The sequence below is a fragment of the Chenopodium quinoa genome, unplaced genomic scaffold (genome assembly GCF_001683475.1).
Source record: "Chenopodium quinoa cultivar QQ74 unplaced genomic scaffold, ASM168347v1, whole genome shotgun sequence".
Lineage (NCBI taxonomy): Eukaryota > Viridiplantae > Streptophyta > Magnoliopsida > Caryophyllales > Amaranthaceae > Chenopodium > Chenopodium quinoa.
The window spans coordinates 3,377,737-3,397,596 of NW_018743175.1; the positions used below are offsets into that span (position 1 = coordinate 3,377,737).

Below are 19,860 nucleotides of genomic sequence, written 5' to 3' on the forward strand. Positions count from 1 at the left end.
TCCTACATGGCCCGATCAATTCGATCAGGCACTCGCCATCCAATCCATTCAAATCCTCCTAGCCATTATCCTACTGCAATAATTCTTGCTAAGAAGAACGCCCATGTTGTGGCAATTCCACCCAGAAGGTAATGGGTTACTCCTACAGCACGTCCTTGTATAATGCTCAAGGCTCTAGGCTGAGTAGCAGGAGCAACCTAGGATCGTCAACAAGGGCGTTCTAGTGCGTTGTAGATTCTTATCCAAGACTTGTATCATTTGATGATGCCATGTGAATCGCAGCAGGTCAGGGGTGGGCCGGCTAATAAATGTTTTTTTACATGCAGATCTAACACATCATACGACACAAATAATTTCGTGTCAATACAAAACCCCATCAAACGAATTTTATGTTAGTAATTTTGTGCTAGTTTTAGGTCATCAATGTCCGGGTAATTTTTGAAATCTTATGTTTAAATTTATATTTGTAATTATTAGTTACATTGTATTTATTTAGGATACTTAACGATTATTTGTGTATGTAATGGCATACGGTTAAATGTTGTATACTTAATATATGGATGGCTTTGGTTATTTTTGGAGAAGTTGAAAAAATTCCAATGCATAGATTTGATTTCATATCGCAACAATTTTTCATTTATTGGTAAATATATTGATTTATTTTATATATGTAAAGATTTAATTTATATCAATTTCAGTTTGGGTAACATTTCACGGTTCAATTTATCCATTGATGTAGTAGGTTGCTTGTGGACGAGGTTGGTGATTCTATCGAAATAAAAGACATGGTAAAACAATGAATAATGATTTAATATTTAAATTTTTAAAAATTTATCATTTCCCATTAAAGATTTTATATAACAGAAAAAATATTTTATTTACAATTTATTTATATTTAATAAATTCATTATAAATTATAGTAAAAAAACATAAATAAAAAACTTTTATAATTTTTTCTGAAATTATAAATACAATAAATTAAATAATTAAAATCTTAGATGAAAAAATTGTGCATCGCACGGGCTTCCATCTAGTTAATGATATTTGTGACCAAAATTTTCAAAGTTGACTCGCAAATAAAAATGGAAGGAGCAAGAGTCCAAAAAAACAAAGGCCCAATAATGTGGATGTATTGTTGCCCATAACCAAAAAGTAAAAAAAAGAAGTGAGAACTCTAAAATACGTAGCAGTGTAATTCCCTCCTCTTTCCTCCTACGCCTCTCACAAACTCAGACCATTTGCCATTCCTCTCTCTTTTCCGGCGAGGTTAACCTTCCAAACCGCCGCCGCCTCCTCCGCTGCCGCAGTACTGAAGGTTAACGACGCAGTCCAAAATGAAGATAGAAGAGGTACAGTCCACTACTAAGAAGCAGCGGATTGCCACTCATACCCACATTAAAGGCCTTGGCCTCGATGTATGTGTTCTACTCTTCCCTAACCTTTTAAAATCTGTAAATTCAATGCTTTTAATGGTTTTTTTTTTTCCCCTTTTTTCTTCATTGTTCTTCCAAATTTCGAATTAGGGCGGGGTTTTTAGGGTTTAGGGTTTTAGCTCTGCAATATTTGCTTTGAGGGTTTATTGTTTTTAGTATTCGCAAATTCTTGTATCATTCGGTCTAATTGTTAAACCGCGTTTTAATTACGCCGAGAAACATTTAAAGTTTACAAATTTGCTGCCAATGAAAACAGGGAAGGGGGATGATTTGTAAATTAAAAAATTCGAGCTTAATTGCTTATTGCAAAGTTTGTTTGTGCATATGTTAGTTCATTTTCGATTGCGTTTATGAGTTTACATGGGTGTGCTTGTGAGTTGTGGCTGTGAGTGTTGTGCTTTTAGTGTTGGTATTCTATAGTAGTATGTTAACTGAGTAATGGGATGTTTAACATTTTGTGTATAGGCCAATGGGAATGCAGTTCCACTGGCTGCTGGCTTTGTGGGTCAGGCACAGGCAAGAGAAGCAGGGGGGCTCGTGGTTGACATGATACGACAAAAGAAAATGGCTGGTCGAGCTTTGCTTTTTGCTGGCCCCCCGGGTACTGGGAAAACTGCGTTGGCCCTTGGTATATCTCAGGAACTTGGGAGCAAGGTAATTTCATATATTGCTGAGTTCAGTCTAATGGGTGTTTTGAATTTGATTCATTTTTGACATGGACATAGATGTGTATTTTCTATATATTGGCCTAGCTAAGCATTAAAATTAAACGATTGGTTTTATCTGACTTGCAGGTTCCATTCTGCCCTATGGTTGGGTCAGAAGTGTACTCATCAGAAGTGAAGAAGACTGAGGTTCTAATGGAGAACTTTAGGAGAGCTATTGGTTTACGTATCAAGGAAAACAAGGAGGTTTATGAAGGAGAAGTGAGTTTTTATTTGTAGTGCAGCTCTATTTTGGTTCAACTTTTAGCTTCTATCATGTTGATCTTGTGGTTGTATCTACTGTGTTCACATTCATTCATAAATACATTTCATAGTTCAGACATGAATGCTTAATTTCATAAGATATATCATTTGTTTGAGATTCTTACACATCACCTACTTACATTTTAGGTGACTGAGCTCTCCCCGGAAGAAACTGAAAGTGTGACTGGTGGCTATGGTAAGAGCATCAGTCATGTAATCATTGGGCTGAAAACTGTAAAAGGGACCAAGCAATTGAAGCTGGATCCAACTATCTACGATGCTTTGATAAAGGAAAAGGTATATCCATACTCTTGTTCATGGATTTTCTGCCATATCTTGTCTATGTGGTCATATTGCGTGTTCTTTTGTATACTCCCTTCCTCCCATAACCACAATCACAAAGGAGAATCTTTTTAGCTCTTTAATTTCAGAAAGAGGGGAAGGAGGTTGAGAAGATGCAGAGTATTGCTCTACTGGTTTAAGCAAAACTACATTGCTTGTTGTCTTTGATTAATACACACTCTGTGATCTCTTATCTCTGTTTGTGGATGCAGGTGGCTGTTGGAGATGTTATCTATATTGAAGCAAACAGTGGGGCAGTTAAGAGGGTGGGGAGAAGTGATGCTTTTGCCACAGAATTCGACCTTGAGGCAGAGGAGTATGTCCCACTTCCTAAAGGAGAAGTACACAAAAAAAAGGAGATTGTGCAGGTTTGTGATGTGATTGTTGCTTCTGATTCTGCTGTTTATACATTGTATTCTTGTGTCGTAACCCATAAGCTATATGATACAATGATAATGCAAAATGGATCTGTAATAACCGAAGTGAAATGTGTCCTTACTGTAGTTGTGAAACTGGGACCTGTTTAACCTTCCTTGTTCAAGGTTTTTTACATTTTGGATCTTTGTTAAAATCTATTATATAGCCTAGATTCTACTTCTGTGTTTACAGTGTTTCAAGGCTTCTCCTCTAAGATTGGTTACTTCCTAGGATTGATTTAAGATAGGAGATGTCTTCATTGAGATAGATTTTGATGTCTGCCTGACTAGGATAAATGTTTTTGCCCCTTAGGAATATATTTCTACTTCATCAAGGAAGCAAGTCTTATATGGGGATCATTTTATGGATTTGAATCACGGCTCTAAGCACCACTGCGTACACCATCACCCCCAACTGAAATACGTATGAAATTCTGGGTGTCACAGTAAATGGGAAACCCTAAGTAATAGAAAAGGCCAAAGGGTAGTGGCAAGTAATAATGGATAGAAGAGGGAGATGATGGTTGCCCCTGGCCCTTTTGAGAGAGAGATGGTGATCAGATAGAATAATAGGGCACAGCAGAGGGTAGGTGAAGGAGACTAGGAGAGTGTCGAACTGTCGACACAGTGAAAGAAAAATGCAAAAAAGAACAAAAACGAAATGTTGTTGAAGGGGGACTTCTATCCCTGTAAATTGAGGAAAGAGTATATGAGAATGAAAAAACGAGAATTATATTGTTTTTTTACTTATACATTACTACAATAAAGAGAGAAGTGCTGCAAGAGGACTAGGTATTCTCGTAGGGAAGCATGAAGAAACTAGTTACAAATAGCCGAGTTTGTTCGAAGTCCCCAATAGATTAATTTTAAATCTTCTAGCTATTGTTTATTCATTTGACTAGACTGTTTGGTGTTATTATTGCTGTAACAATAATGAATGATGACCATGCTACAATAGTAATATTAGTAAACTCTTCCATCCTGTATTAATTGTCAAACTGTGATGGACCCAAGTGGCCCAGGCCCAATGGTACCAACAATCCGAACCTATGCAAGGAGGCAGAAGCAGCAACAAGGCACCGGCTTTCAAGGAGGGCAGACCACTAGAGAAGAATGAAGGCATGTGATACAGCCATAAGTAGAAACTAAAACAACTTGAAGTTCTAATGTTTAATCTTTTGTTAGTAAAGGACAAATATGTATCAAAGGATGAGATTCACTTTTTGGTAGTCAACTCTACTTGTAGTAAGTAGTAGTATATAGGGAAAGGCAAGAGAAGAGATGAGGAGGCTTTTTGATGAAATTAGACTTGTGAGCTTGGTAACCTCAAGTTACCCTTGAGATTAATAGCCTCAAGCTATTCTCCATCTCTGTATTCTTTGACTTCAATTAATTAAAGTATCAAGCTTTCCCTCTAAATTGTGTTTGAATTTTATTTAACTTGCAACCAAAATCAGTCTACAACACAAACTTTCCTTTTTGGGACGTTCCAAAATAGTTGTTCAAATTTCATCTCTATGCAATAAATTTAATTTCATTTCATAAAGCGAAAGATGCCTTCAAAATCCTAATAGACTTTTCCCAAGATTTTTTTTGGTTTGCATACTGCAAAATTCAGTCAAAGTAACGGCAAAACTCTTGATGCCTCAGGGCTGGTTGTTTCTTGGTGATATTTTGCTTAATTTTGTTTCCTTGTCAGGATGTTACCCTACATGATTTAGATGCAGCAAATGCTAGGCCACAAGGTGGACAAGACATATTATCTCTGATGGGCCAGATGATGAAGCCTAGGAAAACAGAAATTACAGATAAGCTACGTCAAGAAATTAATAAGGTACTAGCTTTAGCTTATATATGCTTATATTCATTGGTTTCCTCCCTACCTTATTTTGTGGAAGTTTGACGACACTTCAAGTGTTCATATTTTAATGCTCTGAATCATCTCTCTAAAAGGTGATTATTATGTTTGTAGTAGTCATGTATTTATATACTTGTAATTCTGTGCAATAATAATGTTATATTATTTTTATATTTTTCTTAGTGCTTCTAGATTTTACAGCATAAGTCCATATAAATTTTAATATATAGCTGAATCTTAAACCTACATTTTTGCACCGTAGACTTAATTTCTTAGTTCTTCTTTGACAGGTAGTCAATCGATATATTGATGAAGGTATTGCAGAGCTTGTACCTGGAGTGTTATTTATTGACGAGGTGCCTATTTTGTAATTTTCTTATAGCTTAGCTTGTGCAGAATTCATTTGTATCCCATGATTTTGACAGAGACCTTGACAGGTGCACATGCTGGACATCGAGTGCTTTTCATATTTGAATCGGGCATTGGAAAGCTCGTTATCCCCAATAGTGATCTTTGCAACAAATAGAGGAGTATGTGATGTGAGGTATGCATCTTCATGTACAGATACCTGGGAAAATCTAGAAACTGTGAACAACTTTTTGCATAATGTGTGAAGATTGAGGATTTGATTGAAGATTTTTAACGTCTGTGTTACGCTATCACATTGTAAATGAACATAGGCAGTCAATTTTCCGGGGTTCCCCTGAATGAGTCCATTGTGAGCAACAATATCATCACTTGTTTCTTTGATGTGTTTGTCCTAATGCTCTGAAAACAAACCTTTGATATGCTTTTGCCTTCGATGATATACACACATGCTGCCCATATAAATTCAGACATGTATCTAATTGAGTGAATTGCTCATCTTGTTGGTAACATCTTGTTGTTAAAAGAGAATATAAATGTTGAAACTTACCATATTTGCCTAATCTTGCAAGAAAGGATGGGATATACGTGTACCTGATTACCTATTTTGTCCCCAAACTACTGTCTAAGTTAGGGAAGGGAGTAAATAATTTGGTTATCATTAGTACTAGTTTAGTATTATGTTGGCCACTTGATACTATCTTTTGGGAAACTTGATTTTTTTTTTTTGGTGTCAAAAGTTGTGAACATTGACAAGCTTGTGCACTGCCTAAAGGTATTTTGGAAACATCTGTTCTATCATAAGGTGTCATGCCTTATTTGCTCCTTGTGCTGCTTCATACTGTCTAAGAAATTTGGTGAAGAGCTTTGTAACAATGTTTAAGCAATTGGATTTTGTGTTTTTTGTACTTCACATTGGGTTTTTTTTTAACAGAGGAACGACAATGAAGAGTCCTCATGGAATACCTGTAGACTTGTTAGACCGGCTATTGATAATACGAACAGAAACTTATGGTCCTGCTGAGATGATCCAGGTCCTGTTATCTTCATCAGTACTTAAATGCTCTTTGCATAAATCACTAATTTCTATTATCCCATCAAATTTTACATTCTCTGATTGTGTGTTCTGTTCTTGGTGTTTCTATTTACCAGATCTTAGCAATCCGTGCTCAAGTGGAGGAACTGGTTGTAGAAGAAGAAGGTCTTGCTTACTTGGGTGAGATAGGGCAGCGGGCATCTTTGAGGTTTGCTTTTCTACTCCCTTCTTTTATATATACTTTTATTTCAACTCTCAAGTCCCAAGTGTGACCAACTCTGCCCTGTGGTTCCACAGACATGCAGTTCAGCTTTTATCACCTGCAAGTGTGATAGCCCGGATGAGTGGCCGAGAAAATATATGCAAGGTATACCAGCTTTCCAATACCTTTATATTTCAAGTAACTTTTATAAATTTCCTGGTTACACATACTTACACTTCTATTTGTGCAACTTTTAGGCGGATATTGAGGAAGGTGATTCATTGTATCTAGATGCCAAGTCTTCAGCAAAGCTTCTGCAGGAGCAACAAGACAGATATATTTCATGATGCATTTGAAGTCATTAGATTTCTGTAGTTTAGCTCTGGAATGTATATTTCAGATCGGGGAGGTTGGGTGACTTGTTGAATGATTAATTACTTTGGTGTGCAAATTATATGCACTGCTATTCACTCGGAGCAGTACTGCAGTTTTGCCTTGTAGGAGCTGTACTTAGGGCATGTTGCATCATGTATCAAAATCAACAATCTCATGCCATTGATGGCTATGGGTTTTCATCAGTTGATTCCGGACCTTTTAAACTGTTTGTACTGAAATTGATAGAGTTTTTTGTGCATATATATGAGAGCGGAAAAAACTATTGACACTAAGGTGTGTTCTATTCACTTAATTTTCACTTATCTGAATTTATTAGAGCTTATTAAAACTTATTAAAACTCAGACCATCCTAATAAACCGCCTTTCAAAGATTAAAGATATGTACTTAAACTTTCATCTAAATAGCCACGTGATAAAACTTATGAAAGGATCGATGACAGATTGAACTAACTTATCTTTCATTCATTCAGCATGTTAAACACCACCTATATAGGCTGCATGTCCAACACGTGGCATGAACCGCGCAAATTTCTTCTTCTATAAAAAGTATATTAGTGTCCCTTAGATTGTCTTCAGTTGGTAGTTATCTGGTTTATATAATACAGTATCAAAGTTTTTAATTGAGATCCAACGACAAACATAATCAAACTCAAAATTGCAGTTATTTATTTGATTTGAAAAGCAAGAAATCTGTGAAGATGCAATCAGCTAAGCATAAGGTTAGCAACATGGCCAGCGCTGCCAAAGAGAAGATACAGGTTGCCAAGGCCAAAGTTGAAGAAGAGGTATCCATTCTTTTTTAATTGCACCATTTGAGTTTTACGATTACCAATAAACGAAAGTTTTCTCTTGTTTGTCCCATTTGAAATCTTGAAAAAATCAATGGCAAATGCCTAATGAAATTTAACCAATTAACAAATCAAAATATAGTTACGTGACACCTTGTTAAATTCGTTTTTGATTTTTGGTTTCTGACATGATCCCATTTCCCATGTAGTTTTAACTTTCACCATATGTATTACTTATGAAATCTAACTGAAGATTTGAATGGATTTTGAATTGGCAGGCACAGCAGGCGACAGCGAGGACGAAGGAGGAGAAAGAGATAGCGACGGAGTTGAGGAAAGTAAAGGAGGCAGAAGCCAAGGCGGATCTGCACCACTCGAAAGCAAAGCACACAGCAGAGAAACTAGAATCAAAACAACTAGGGCATCATTACCATATGCCTGGAACTGGCATAGTTACTGGTGCTGACCATATACCTGTTAAAATTAGCAATCAGCAGGCTTATGGAGCAGCCGGCAATATACCCGGGACCGGAACGAGAACCACGACAACTACTACTCATAACCAAGTTCAACCCCCGCACTGTAATAAGCATCTCTAAGCTGGCTGGGCTTTTTTCGAACCCCATTTTGTTTTCTTTGTTTGACGTTTCTAGGATGGTTTAATCTTCTATTTCAGTAGCAGTGTATTGTAAGAATGTTTGAAGAATGTTCATATATAATACGCAGGTTTTATGACTTTGTTTAATTCAAGGGTCTTTGCAGTTAGTATATCACATTAGAAGTGTCAAGTCCTTTTGCATCTTGTAAGAATTCAGTCATCGCATAATTGTTTAGATTTCATAGGGATCACTATCAGTCCGATCACTTTGCAGGCAGGCAATCTCACTTTAATACAAGGCATACCGCCTCCAACAAATAAAATGCGATATTACAACAATTAAGAACAGTACTTGCGTGCACGAAGCCAACTGCGCTCCTGTCTTAGCACAAGGGTGAGCGCAAGGCACATAGATGATGGATCTGCGCACTCAGTTATACGAACAATGAACAAGAAAAACAGGCAAGCATAGAATGAAATTAGGAAAGTGCAAAGTTGCAGCTGAAAGAATAAAATTTTGATGAAGACAATAATTCCTAAATCAAATGCTTACATTTATTAGCCCAAAAAGAAAAAGAAAGCACTAGTTAACCAAGGAGTATCACAAAATGTGTAATTACTGAGCTTTTCTATGCAGTGAAGGGTAGACTTCTGGTACACTAATCTACGTTTCAAAACAGATTGGCGAAAACAGAATTTATACGCGTAATAAGTTTAAGCAGATCAATCTCGCTAACCAGCCCAGCCAGCCTACAATGTTTCTACACGATAAGGCACACACTAACGCCAGTTATATATAGATATAATCACAACCTCCCTGAAAAAAAAAAGAAACATACAGCTAAATAGCAGGGAAACATCTGTTGAGTACGAGGCAACATTTCGGCTCCTTTTTCAGCATAAAGCAGTTTCTTCAGTCAAGTTATAAGCTCTATTTTTACCTCCATCTATCTTCTCCACATCAAGTGAGATCAAGTACCCTGTTTACCTCTATACCCACAGCAACTGACCTTGATAGTCTACCAATTGTTGAAACTTACCATCAGGAGTCATTTGCTGATTTTTTACTTTTGCAGGTCTTACATTGGCCTTCACTTGATACCTTGGGAATGATTTCGGCTGGTCTTGCATGGCGTGTGATGTTTCTCGTGAAACTTCATTGAAAAATTCATCTGCTACATCCCCATCTTCATCTATTCTCAGACGTTGTGCATACCATTTAAGACCCTGTGATTACAGTTAAACCTGTTAGTATAAGAACTTGAAGGAGCTGGAAATGCACACTTTGATATAATAGCATAGTTATATCTGTCTATATATAGTATAATAAACCAAAACCCAAACAATAACGTGAGAACATCTATCAACAAATCTATATATTGTACGAGCAATAAAACAAGTCATTGATGCAAGTTCTGTCATCTACATATTTTGTTTATGCTTAAATTATTTAACAAATGCTACTATATTGTTGTTCAAATCTCTTAAGCATTGGAGTATAGAGTGTAGTTATGTAAAGATTTATATAAATTATTTGGCTCAGGTACTACCTAGGATTATATGATAGTCATACTGTGCAATAACAGCAAAGGTACCAAGGGCAAAGTACAAGCCGAGTAGCATGCTCTTATAAAATATTGCTCCACAGCTAAAATAACTACCAAGAAACACACAATAGTTTATAATGGGCTACATAAAATGATTGCCCGCCCTATCGGTCATCCATCCTGGGTGAAAACCTCTGTACAAGTTGAAACTCTTGAAAGCCTCTAAAGTGTTGAAGTCATTGCTAAGCTATATTAATGCAAGATTCTATGCAAATGATTTGGAAGAACTCAGACAAGCAGCTCAATTATATGTAAAATAACACATCTAAGTGAGGTCTACAATATGAACTGCCAATTCAATAATTCATTCTCCAAAAGGCACAGAAAGCTCTTCCTGCATCTTCTGCCCTGACAACCCAAGAAAGTAAGGGAGATATAAGATAAATGACAACTTGCTGTCATGTATATACAGCAAATTATACTTAGCCAGATAAATTTTTAAGTTCCATCTATGGAAGACACTTAACAATTTGCAGGCATATTACACTGCTGCGGCAAATGACCCCTCTCTCTCAAGACATGATGGTTCTGCACTGCTGCCATTTCCAATACACTCCCTCAAGTTTATGGTGTCTAAATGCCTGCTACACCTCGCCCACGAAAGAATGGGAAAGATCCTGAGATAATATACATTTCTCATAATGAACTATAAGTTGATCACAATCATGCAACGGTTTTGGCAAGGGTGCAAAAAGCAGAGCCAGAAGAAAAATTGAAAAAGCCACCCGTCAAGCAAGTCAAAACATTGATCTGATAGAGTTGCATGAAAAAAAACATGGCTTTGTTATTCACTCCTAAAATCTAATTATCTGAACAACTGAACTTACTTTTAATTCTAAAATGATATTGGTAACCTTTATACAAGTATGTTTGACTCAAGCTTATTGGGCCCAACCAAAACTCATCTAAACTAATTTTTCAAGAAAAAATTATGTTATAGATAAAACAAACAATGCTGAAATACTTTTCATACAAAAAAAGAGGGCAACTAACTCCTAGGAAGGAAAAAAACCCTTAGGATATCTACTGAAGAAGGCAGATACGATAAGAATAAAAAGTAAAGCCAAATTCAGATATACACGACATCCTTTCATCAAATGACCAGTTTCCCACAAACAAAATTTGTTACAACTGACACTACTCTGCCACAAACTCAACCCCCATCGTGCTCTATCTCAATTCACAATCCTATGTTCAGACTTGATAGCAATACACTCAGGAACAGCTCTTAAACCTGTAGGTGATGGCAGGTACATTACAAACCAGACCAAAAACAGATAAATCTTTGCAGACCTTTAGCCGTGTATCGCACAAACTACACCCTAGTTTCTCATGCAGTCATTTATCAAGAAAATTAACCAATTACTAAGTACATAGCTACAATTATTGAATAGTTTCAGAATAAAAATAGGTATAGGAGGGAAGTTATGCTTTAAAAACATTATCTATAGTACAAGTCAAAATATCAGTAAACAAAGCAATTAAGGGAAAGAAAGTATAATTGTACTCAAAACTTCACAGCTTTCTAAGTGATTCTACAGCTCAAGAAAGAAAAGCCAACATATTGGATCAGACTACATCCCTAGACAAATTTGGCAACAACTATGACTCCATGAGAAGTCCCAAAACAGAATATAACAGGCATTTGATGATGGACAGTTCCCCACATATATCCCAATATCTTGAGATGACCTTAGAAAGGGAAAAAAAAAATTAAAAAAAAAAAGAAAAAAAAAAGAGGTGAAGCAAATGAGATAAAGAGTTCTAACTCCTGAATTCTCAGGGGGTACAGAAAATAACAAAACTCTTCAAATCTAGGATAGGTTGACAAAGCTTAGGCAATTATCTACCGATAAAAATTATGATTAAAACTGCAAATATCAGATATTTCAAAATAGAGAATGGCAATCATCGGATGATGAGCAGTTCCTCAAACATATCCCAATATCTAGTAATGGCCTGCAAAAGGACAAAATCATGACTCACGATTTACGTCAAAAATTAAGCATATACATAATTCCTAATTCCAAAAAAAATTAGATATAAAAGCACTACTCTAAGTCTAAAGTAGGTTGACAAGGCTTCAAGGGATAAAACAATTACAAGTATCCCAAATCCCAAGGCAACAAAAATCTAAAAACTATAGCCCTCAACATATGAAATCATGCACGATCTTACCTACAAAGTAGTAATGAAAAAACTCCAGATCATACCAAAGTGCTCAACTCTAACAACACAAAATCCTCAATGAATAAAAGTTGTATGCTTAGAATGAGTGCATGACAAGGTCCATAACCAAAGATAGAACCATATAAAGCAGAAACTGACTCTAGGTTCATGTGCTCACACCTTTGAGAGAGAGTAAAAGGGGGTTAGAAGCAGTCCTTAATAAAAAAAACCAGTCTCCATCAACTTACTCCTTTAAGCAACCATAACATCTTCACTCTATGAAGTTGAACCCAGATACTGCTAACCAAAACTAAACTTATGCTCCACAGCACCCATTGACAAAAAAAAGGAGGTGATTGGCCAATACTTCTTCACTAAAGTTAATCTCCAAGAAAAAGTTTGACCGTTCAAGTTCAACCAGGTAATCACACTGATAGCATAAAGTTTGATCGTTCAAAACAAAATAGCCTACAAAAAGGTGAGAATGAAGCTTGTTAGAAAGTATGTATGAACTCTACACCAAATGCCTTTACAACAACTCTGCCCAAAATCCTTCACACCCACATACTTCAACCATTCCACGCGGAAAAACAAATAGCTTTCCAAACCCGGTTGAATATCGTTTAAATAAATCACCCTAACGGCACTGCTTGCAAACCCCACAAACTACTAATGAATGATTCATGATCAAAGTGATTTCCTGTACTCAATTACTCAAAAGATGCAGGAAAAGCTTGGCATCACTATATATGGGAGAATAGAAAACCAACCCAAGTCAAAGCATCCAACTTTGATAACTCTTTATTGCTACATACGCTAGTCACTCTACTATCAGCAGCAACTCTAAATCACTATATTCATCGAAAAGACACTAAAGTTGTCAAATTTCATATCTTCCCAGCTAATTCTAATCCATTATTTACACATTGTCATAAACATGCTGCTCTAAAGATACATTATGACATAATCACCAACAATTTCACAGCATTCAATTAAGCATACATAACACATAATAATATACTGATCACATATCAGATATAAATTTGCTGAATAGAATTATAAATCCCAAGATAGATTAGCAAAAAAGGGATGAAATTGATGACCTGTACTCCACCATCACCATTACAAGGGACCAAAATAGGACCCACAATAGGGCGTTCAACAGGAACTTGGACTGGAACACTGAATCCTTTACGAGGGCCAGTATGAATTGGGTCAACATTCATCCGATTGCGGCGAATATCATCAGAATTATTCGGAATATTATTAGCATCATCATCTTCTTCCTTGGATTCATGCCCTTCATCTTTCGCAAACCCTAGAAAACCGGCGATCCTTTTCAAGAACCTCATTTAAAAGAGAGAGAAAGTCGCCGAGGTGCCGGCAACGGCGAAAATGGCGAGAGATTGAAGGGAATTTTTCTGGGTATCGAGAATTTAGGGGAATTTCAATGGATCGAGAGGAGAGAGAAAGAGGGAAGATGATTGATTTTGGGGGTTATTTGATTGAATGAATGCTTTAAAAAGGGGATTTTGTGAGTTTTGTGTGTGGGTTTGTCTTTAGTTTGTTGCTTATTATAATCTTTGGGTTTGGGGATTATTAAAAGTTTAATTTATAGATTACACACTTTCAAATGTACTTTTTAGTAATGATGTTACAAATTGGTGTTTAGCCTTCCTAATTAAAGTATTAAACTTACTTATTCATTGCATCTTTGTTGAACAAAGATAATTTGGAGCTTTGTATGTAATCTGAATTCTGGACTACTTTGTATCTGATCTCTAATTCTCCGAACTAGTAGAAGCTTACAGTATAACTGCACGCAAAAGTATGATGGATGTTATAAGTATGCCCCTTCTTTTTCATCTCTTAAATTGTTGTTTCTTATTATGCGGTGTATTACAAGGGATTTGTTAAAAAACGCTCGCAAATCTCCATATAACGCCCACATTTTATTTTTTTGACAATTTTGTCCTATTTCTAATTTTACCCAAAACGTTATTTTACTACACAAAAAGTGCTCAACCCGACTGGACTGCCGACAGACTCAGGAGAGCCGTCAACCCCGCCGGAAAATCAGGTAGAACGCGTTAAAACGACGAAAATGGTGGTTGGCCTCCCAGACGCCACCCTCTAAAATAATTTTTTTTTATTCTAATAAAAAAAATTTAGAATATATATTTTCTTTTTTTTTTGGAAATTTGATACTAATAAAAAAAAATTTAGAAATTAAATTTCACACATAATTTATATTAATTAAATTAAATAAATAATAAAAATAATATAAGCCTTCAAAAAAAAAATAATGATAATTATATTTAATTTTTAATGTTTAATGTTTAATTTTAATTTTATAGTTAAATTATTATAATTGATTTTTAATTAAATTTTAAATGATTTTAAATAATTTAGTTTGATTATGTGTTAATTTAATCTTTATACAATTCTATGTATTAGAAATTATTTAATTGTTGCTGGATTTTGGTGGAGACGGAGTTGATTACAGTGGGATTTTTGTACATGATGGTCTCTTTGAAAATGCTCAACAAGCGACTGATTGGGCAAAACAGGTTGCTATTGGATCTGGTTTTTGTTTGGTAGCAGCAACTTCTAAATCTCAACGGGATGGTAGAATAGATCGCATCTTGAGATGCGACCGTTGGCGCGAAAGGGAGGAACGAGATTTCAGTGTAGCACAGCGGTTTGATATAAAGAGGAAAGGTTGTGGTTGTCAGTTCAGATCAAAGGTTCGTCAGTATCGAAGTCGTGATGGTTGGGAAGTGAGGGTTACTCTAAATGGTTGGGACTGATTTTTCCACCTCTACTCTGGATACACTAATCGAGAGAATAAACAAGGCTATTGATACTCAGAAGAATAGCATCAAGAACTCTCTCGAGGACTCTAGACGGCGACATGGTATGATGTATTGCAATTTCATATTTAAGATTCTCCATGGTCGTGTGTCACACTACTGCTTGGGGTTGATTCCGAGCGAGCACAACAGGATGAAGGAGTTGGGTGATGAAGTGGCTATTCGGTGCAGATGTGCTATATCAGTGACTCATGTGCATGCACGTGCACCATTCACCGTGTAATTACCCAAAATAGGGCGTCGTTACATGTTGATCAGGTTCATCCATTCTGGCGGACGCTCGTTATTGGAGAGCATGCTATTCCACAGACGGTCGACCGTGGACAGGGAGTTGGAGTATTTTCGTTCGATGTTTGACCGAGTGTCCTCTAGTCACCCTTCAATCATTCGTGATGCTACCCACGTACTTCATGACATGTTCAACCCTGAATGCTTAGATCACGAGCTGAAGGGATTGAGCGACCTAGAGGTGGACCATCACGGCGGAATAGGAGTGCGTTTGAGTACATTCGTGGTCGCGGTCGTGGTTGTGGTTGTTCATCGTCATCCGGTCGTTCGTGTGGTCGTGGCCGATCTTCTTCGTCGGTGAACATACCCGGAACCGGTACAATACTTTTCTTTTACTTTTTACAATGTTTGTTTAGTTTATTACTGAATTGTTAATTGTGTTTATTGATATTTGCAACAGGAAGAGTGGATATTGATCAGTTTCCATATAAGGACAGGATCCCTAACATCATCATGGAATACTTGGACGGGTGGAATGATGTGGCTACAAATGGTAACTGCGAATTTCGGGTCGTGGCTGACGTGCTTTAGATGGGTGAGGACAGCTATACTTTAGTACGTCAGATGATCTAAAATGAAATTGCAGCAAACCGAGATGTTTACCGTCATGTGTATGGCGAAGACTTAGATAGTTCTCTTCAGCGTATCCGGTGGGGAGGAGGACGTTGCGGTCCAAATCATTGGTTTGACGCGCCGCTTGATTTGTTTGCCGTTGCAAACATCTACAAGTGCGCAGTCATGCATTTCGGGCTTGGTTTGCACAGTCGAGCTTATTTTCCATGTTGCACGGTTCTCCCTTGGGATACACATGCGACCATCACCAGACTGGTGGAGAGTTCACTATTGCATATCTGGGGTCGTCATACAGACATTTCATCCGATTGAACCTGTCATCAGATTTTCCGGTGCCACCGATCTTACGTACTTGGTACACTATTCACAAACCAGACGTAGAGGGTTGGGATGTGTTGTATCATGAGCGGATGCGTCATTGGAACAACCTAGCTGCCTATTAGTTTTGCATGTGTATACTTTTTCTATGTAACATTGTATTTGTATTGCTATTTTTATCCTATTTATCTCTTTTTTTGTATTCTAATTTTGACTAAATATATATATTAAATGCATACTAATTTGTATTTGCATATTAAAATTAAAATGATAATGTCAAATACTACAAACTAAAATGATAATGTCAAATAGTACAAACTAACATAGTAATGTCAAATAGTACAAACTAATATAGTAATGTCAGATAGTACAAAATGTTGTATAAATAAACTACCAACATATTAGTAACCCCTCCGTGACGCCCACACCCACTGAACAAAGACCCGTTGCAGATGATCAACAGAGGCTCTGGCTGCTTCAGTCGGCATGTTGTCCCTTTCCTACAGGACTCCCTGCGCCGCCTGTATCACCTTTCCTATCCACTACACACAAGAAAAAAAAATGAAATTTAATCACAATATATAATAATTAAAAAGCATATAGTGGTGGGTCACGACATATAATAATCAAAATGAAACATACAACATTCGTGGCTGTGGGCCGTGGCACACCATCATCGGCACCGTCGTCATGGTTGAGGTCTCCGATCAACCGCGGGTGCGAATACAAGGTGTACCATTCCATGTAGTGGTGGTCACACATGGGAGGCACCCCAGTTGGCGCCCTCTGCAACTCCGCAGTCCAAAAGCGGGCGGCCATCGAAAACTGATCCCACGTGCCAATCATGGTTTTCGGCCATTGGACGACGTAATCCTTCGTCGATGCAGATCGGACCGCCTTATTGGGCCATGCTGGTGGAGGAGGGATAACTTGGACAAATCCAAGCTGACGGAGACAGCGCTGGGGCATGTACGCCTCTACGATCTCACGATACTGAATCAGTCCCATGTAGAGGGTCTTGGGTACCTTATTACCAGGTTTATGGCCGAAAGGCATGCAGTTTATCTACACATATTTTCAAATTAGTAAGATTCATATAATAAAATCATTATAATATAATATTAAAAATAATTTATAGACTTTACCTCCAAGGGGGACATCTTGTCAAGCAAAAATCGAATCGATCGGAGGCGGTCAAGGGACTTCTTCTCGGGCCGCGGACTTCACGCCACTACTAGAAAAAGGCCGTTTTCCGACGGACACCAATTTCCGTCGGAAAAATCAGAATTTTCGACGGAATTTTTTTCCGTCGGAAATTTATGACGAAATTGTGACGGGAAAAAAATTCGTTGGAATACCCAGGTATTCCGACGGAATAAAAATTCGTCAGAAATTTCCGACGGAATATTCCGCCGGAAAGTTTATTCTCCGGCGGAATTAGAGTCCATCGGAAAATTCTGACGGAATATTCCGTCGGAAATACCATATATTCCGACGGAATATTCCGTCGAAATCTAATTTTATAAAAATAAAAAAATGGAGAAACCCTAACTCCTTGGTGCGCCTCTTTCTTTCCCTTTTCTCTTTCTCTTTCTCTCCTATTCTCTTCTCCTTCCTCTTCGTGCACTCTGCTCCTCTTTCCTCCTTCTCCCTCTTCTCTGTCCTTCTCCCTCCTCTTTCCTCCTTCTCCCTCCCTGTCTCGTCCTCTCCTTCTCACCCAAAACCGCCATAACCTACACCAACAACAACAACTCTTTCTCCCTCCTCGTCCCCTCGTTCTCCTTCTCACCCAAAACCACCAACACCGACACCAACAACAACTCCACCTCCCTCCTCGTCCTCCTTCTCACCCAAAATCACTAATACCGGCACTAACAACAACAAATTTGCCAAAAACAAAGGTTTTCAAGTCAAATTCAACCATGAAAACTCTAGATCTCGAGGTTTCATGGACGAATTTGACCTCGTAAACCCAATTTCGCGGATTTTGGTGGTCGAATTAAGGTATGTTTTTTTTTTTTCTGATTTTATTTTGTGATTTAATCGGTTTTTTTTTTTAATATATACGGTTGTGGTGGTAATTGGTGGTTGTTTGGGGTTGTGTGGTGGTAATTGGTGGTTGTTTTGGGTTGCGTGGCTGTTTGGGGTTGCGCGGTTTGGGGTTGCGTGGTTTGTTTGTGGGTGATTTGTGGGTTTGGGTGATTTTGGTGGGTGATTTGTGGGTTTGGGTGATTTTGGGTGATTTGTGGGTGGTTTGGGTGATTTCGTGGGTGGTTTGGGTGAATTTGGGTATAGGGGGTTTTGGTGGTGGGTGATTTGTGGGTGGTTTGGGTGATTTGTGGGTGGTTTCGGTGGTGGGTGGTGGGTGGTTTCGGTGGGTGGTAGGTGGTTTGGGTGGTGGGTGATTTTGGGTATAGGGGGTTTCGGTGTTGGTGGTCTGGGTTTGGGTGATTTGTGGGTGCGGTAGTGGTGGTGGACTGGGTTGGGGGTTCGGTGGTGGTGGGTGGGTAGGTGCGGGCTGGTGGTGCGGGTGGTGGGTGGGGATGGGGTTTTTTTTTTTTTTTTTATTTTTTTTAATAAATTTTTCGACGGAATATTCCGTCGGAAAAAGAAGATTCAGACGGAAAATTTCGTCGGAAGGTTAGAGTTCCGACGGAATATTCCGAGGAAAAATTCATCGGAAATTTCCGACGAACTTACGTGGAAAGTCAAATTCTGCTATGACGGAGTCAATTCTGTCGGAAAGCTGATTTCCGACGGAATTTCCCTCGGAATACCCCAAATTTTCGACGAAGGGTTTTCCGGCGGAATGTTTCCGACGGAATTCCGTCGGAAAGGCCGTTTCTGACGGATTTTCCGGTTTTTCCGACGGAAAAATTCCGTCGGAAATTAGCTGTTTTCTTGTAGTGCGCACAAGCACGTAGCATCCCCTCACCAATAGGATCCGAGTCGCGGTGTGGTCGTAATGTAGGAAAATACTCGTATATCCAGGTCTGTAATAAAGTCAGACATCCAATGATACCTGCAGCGTCAGCCCGACTCAAGAATTAATCCTAATTGGCAATACAGATACGCCTACGTAGTCGATCCCCAAGAAAACTGGCCTACGGTGTCGGGGTCACACGCGTCAACTATGTTGCGTGGTCTGAGCTTGTTTCCGCTCTTATCCGAAAACAAGGTACACCGAGGAGAAGAAAGACATATGCAGCCTGCGTATCATCCTCCCTACGTGCAGCGGGGTCCAAACAATGCTGCAGAAGGGATGCGATCTTCACACCGCCATGATCCCATACACCAAGCTCCCCAGTGTACAACAAAGTCCTGTCCACCCCCAACAGCTCCGCCAGCAAATCTGTCTGATCCGCATCATTCGCAGCAGAAAGCCGCTTGCCCTCAGCGCGAATCCCAAGGATCGCCTTGACGTCATGTAACATGATTGTCATCTCACCAAACGAAAGGTGGAAATAGTTCATATCCGGTTGCCATCGCTCAACGAAAGTTGTCATCAGCGTTGAGTCAATCCTATCGTGCATGGTGGCAGGAAGGTGACTCACTCTAGTGCCCTGCAACCGGCCGAACATCTCGCTCTCCTCTGGCCAAGCCTCAACCCATCTACATAAAAAGCTAAA

At 38.3% G+C, this 19,860-nt stretch overlaps 3 protein-coding genes across 3 annotated transcripts; 2 read left to right on the forward strand and 1 right to left on the reverse strand.

The window, feature by feature from the left end:
* The first annotated feature begins 1,079 nt into the window (after nt 1–1,079).
* Nucleotides 1,080–7,199, forward strand: LOC110732524 (ruvB-like protein 1). The gene is made up of 12 exons (XM_021912476.1): nt 1,080–1,415; nt 1,899–2,087; nt 2,228–2,359; nt 2,549–2,698; nt 2,956–3,111; nt 4,859–4,993; nt 5,308–5,373; nt 5,455–5,561; nt 6,318–6,417; nt 6,536–6,627; nt 6,717–6,786; nt 6,879–7,199. Exons 1-12 carry the CDS (start codon nt 1,335–1,337, stop codon nt 6,966–6,968), a joined length of 1,368 nt encoding a protein of 455 aa, XP_021768168.1. The 5' UTR covers nt 1,080–1,334; the 3' UTR covers nt 6,969–7,199.
* A 394-nt stretch (nt 7,200–7,593) lies between these two features.
* Nucleotides 7,594–8,550, forward strand: LOC110732526 (late embryogenesis abundant protein 18-like). The gene is made up of 2 exons (XM_021912478.1): nt 7,594–7,802; nt 8,084–8,550. Exons 1-2 carry the CDS (start codon nt 7,716–7,718, stop codon nt 8,402–8,404), a joined length of 408 nt encoding a protein of 135 aa, XP_021768170.1. The 5' UTR covers nt 7,594–7,715; the 3' UTR covers nt 8,405–8,550.
* A 355-nt stretch (nt 8,551–8,905) lies between these two features.
* Nucleotides 8,906–13,771, reverse strand: LOC110732525. The gene is made up of 2 exons (XM_021912477.1): nt 13,283–13,771; nt 8,906–9,630 (listed from the first exon to the last, which is right to left on the reverse strand). The coding sequence occupies exons 1-2, from the start codon at nt 13,529–13,531 to the stop codon at nt 9,394–9,396; spliced, it is 486 nt and encodes a 161-aa protein (XP_021768169.1). The 5' UTR covers nt 13,532–13,771; the 3' UTR covers nt 8,906–9,393.
* Between the last annotated feature and the right edge of the window lie 6,089 nt (nt 13,772–19,860).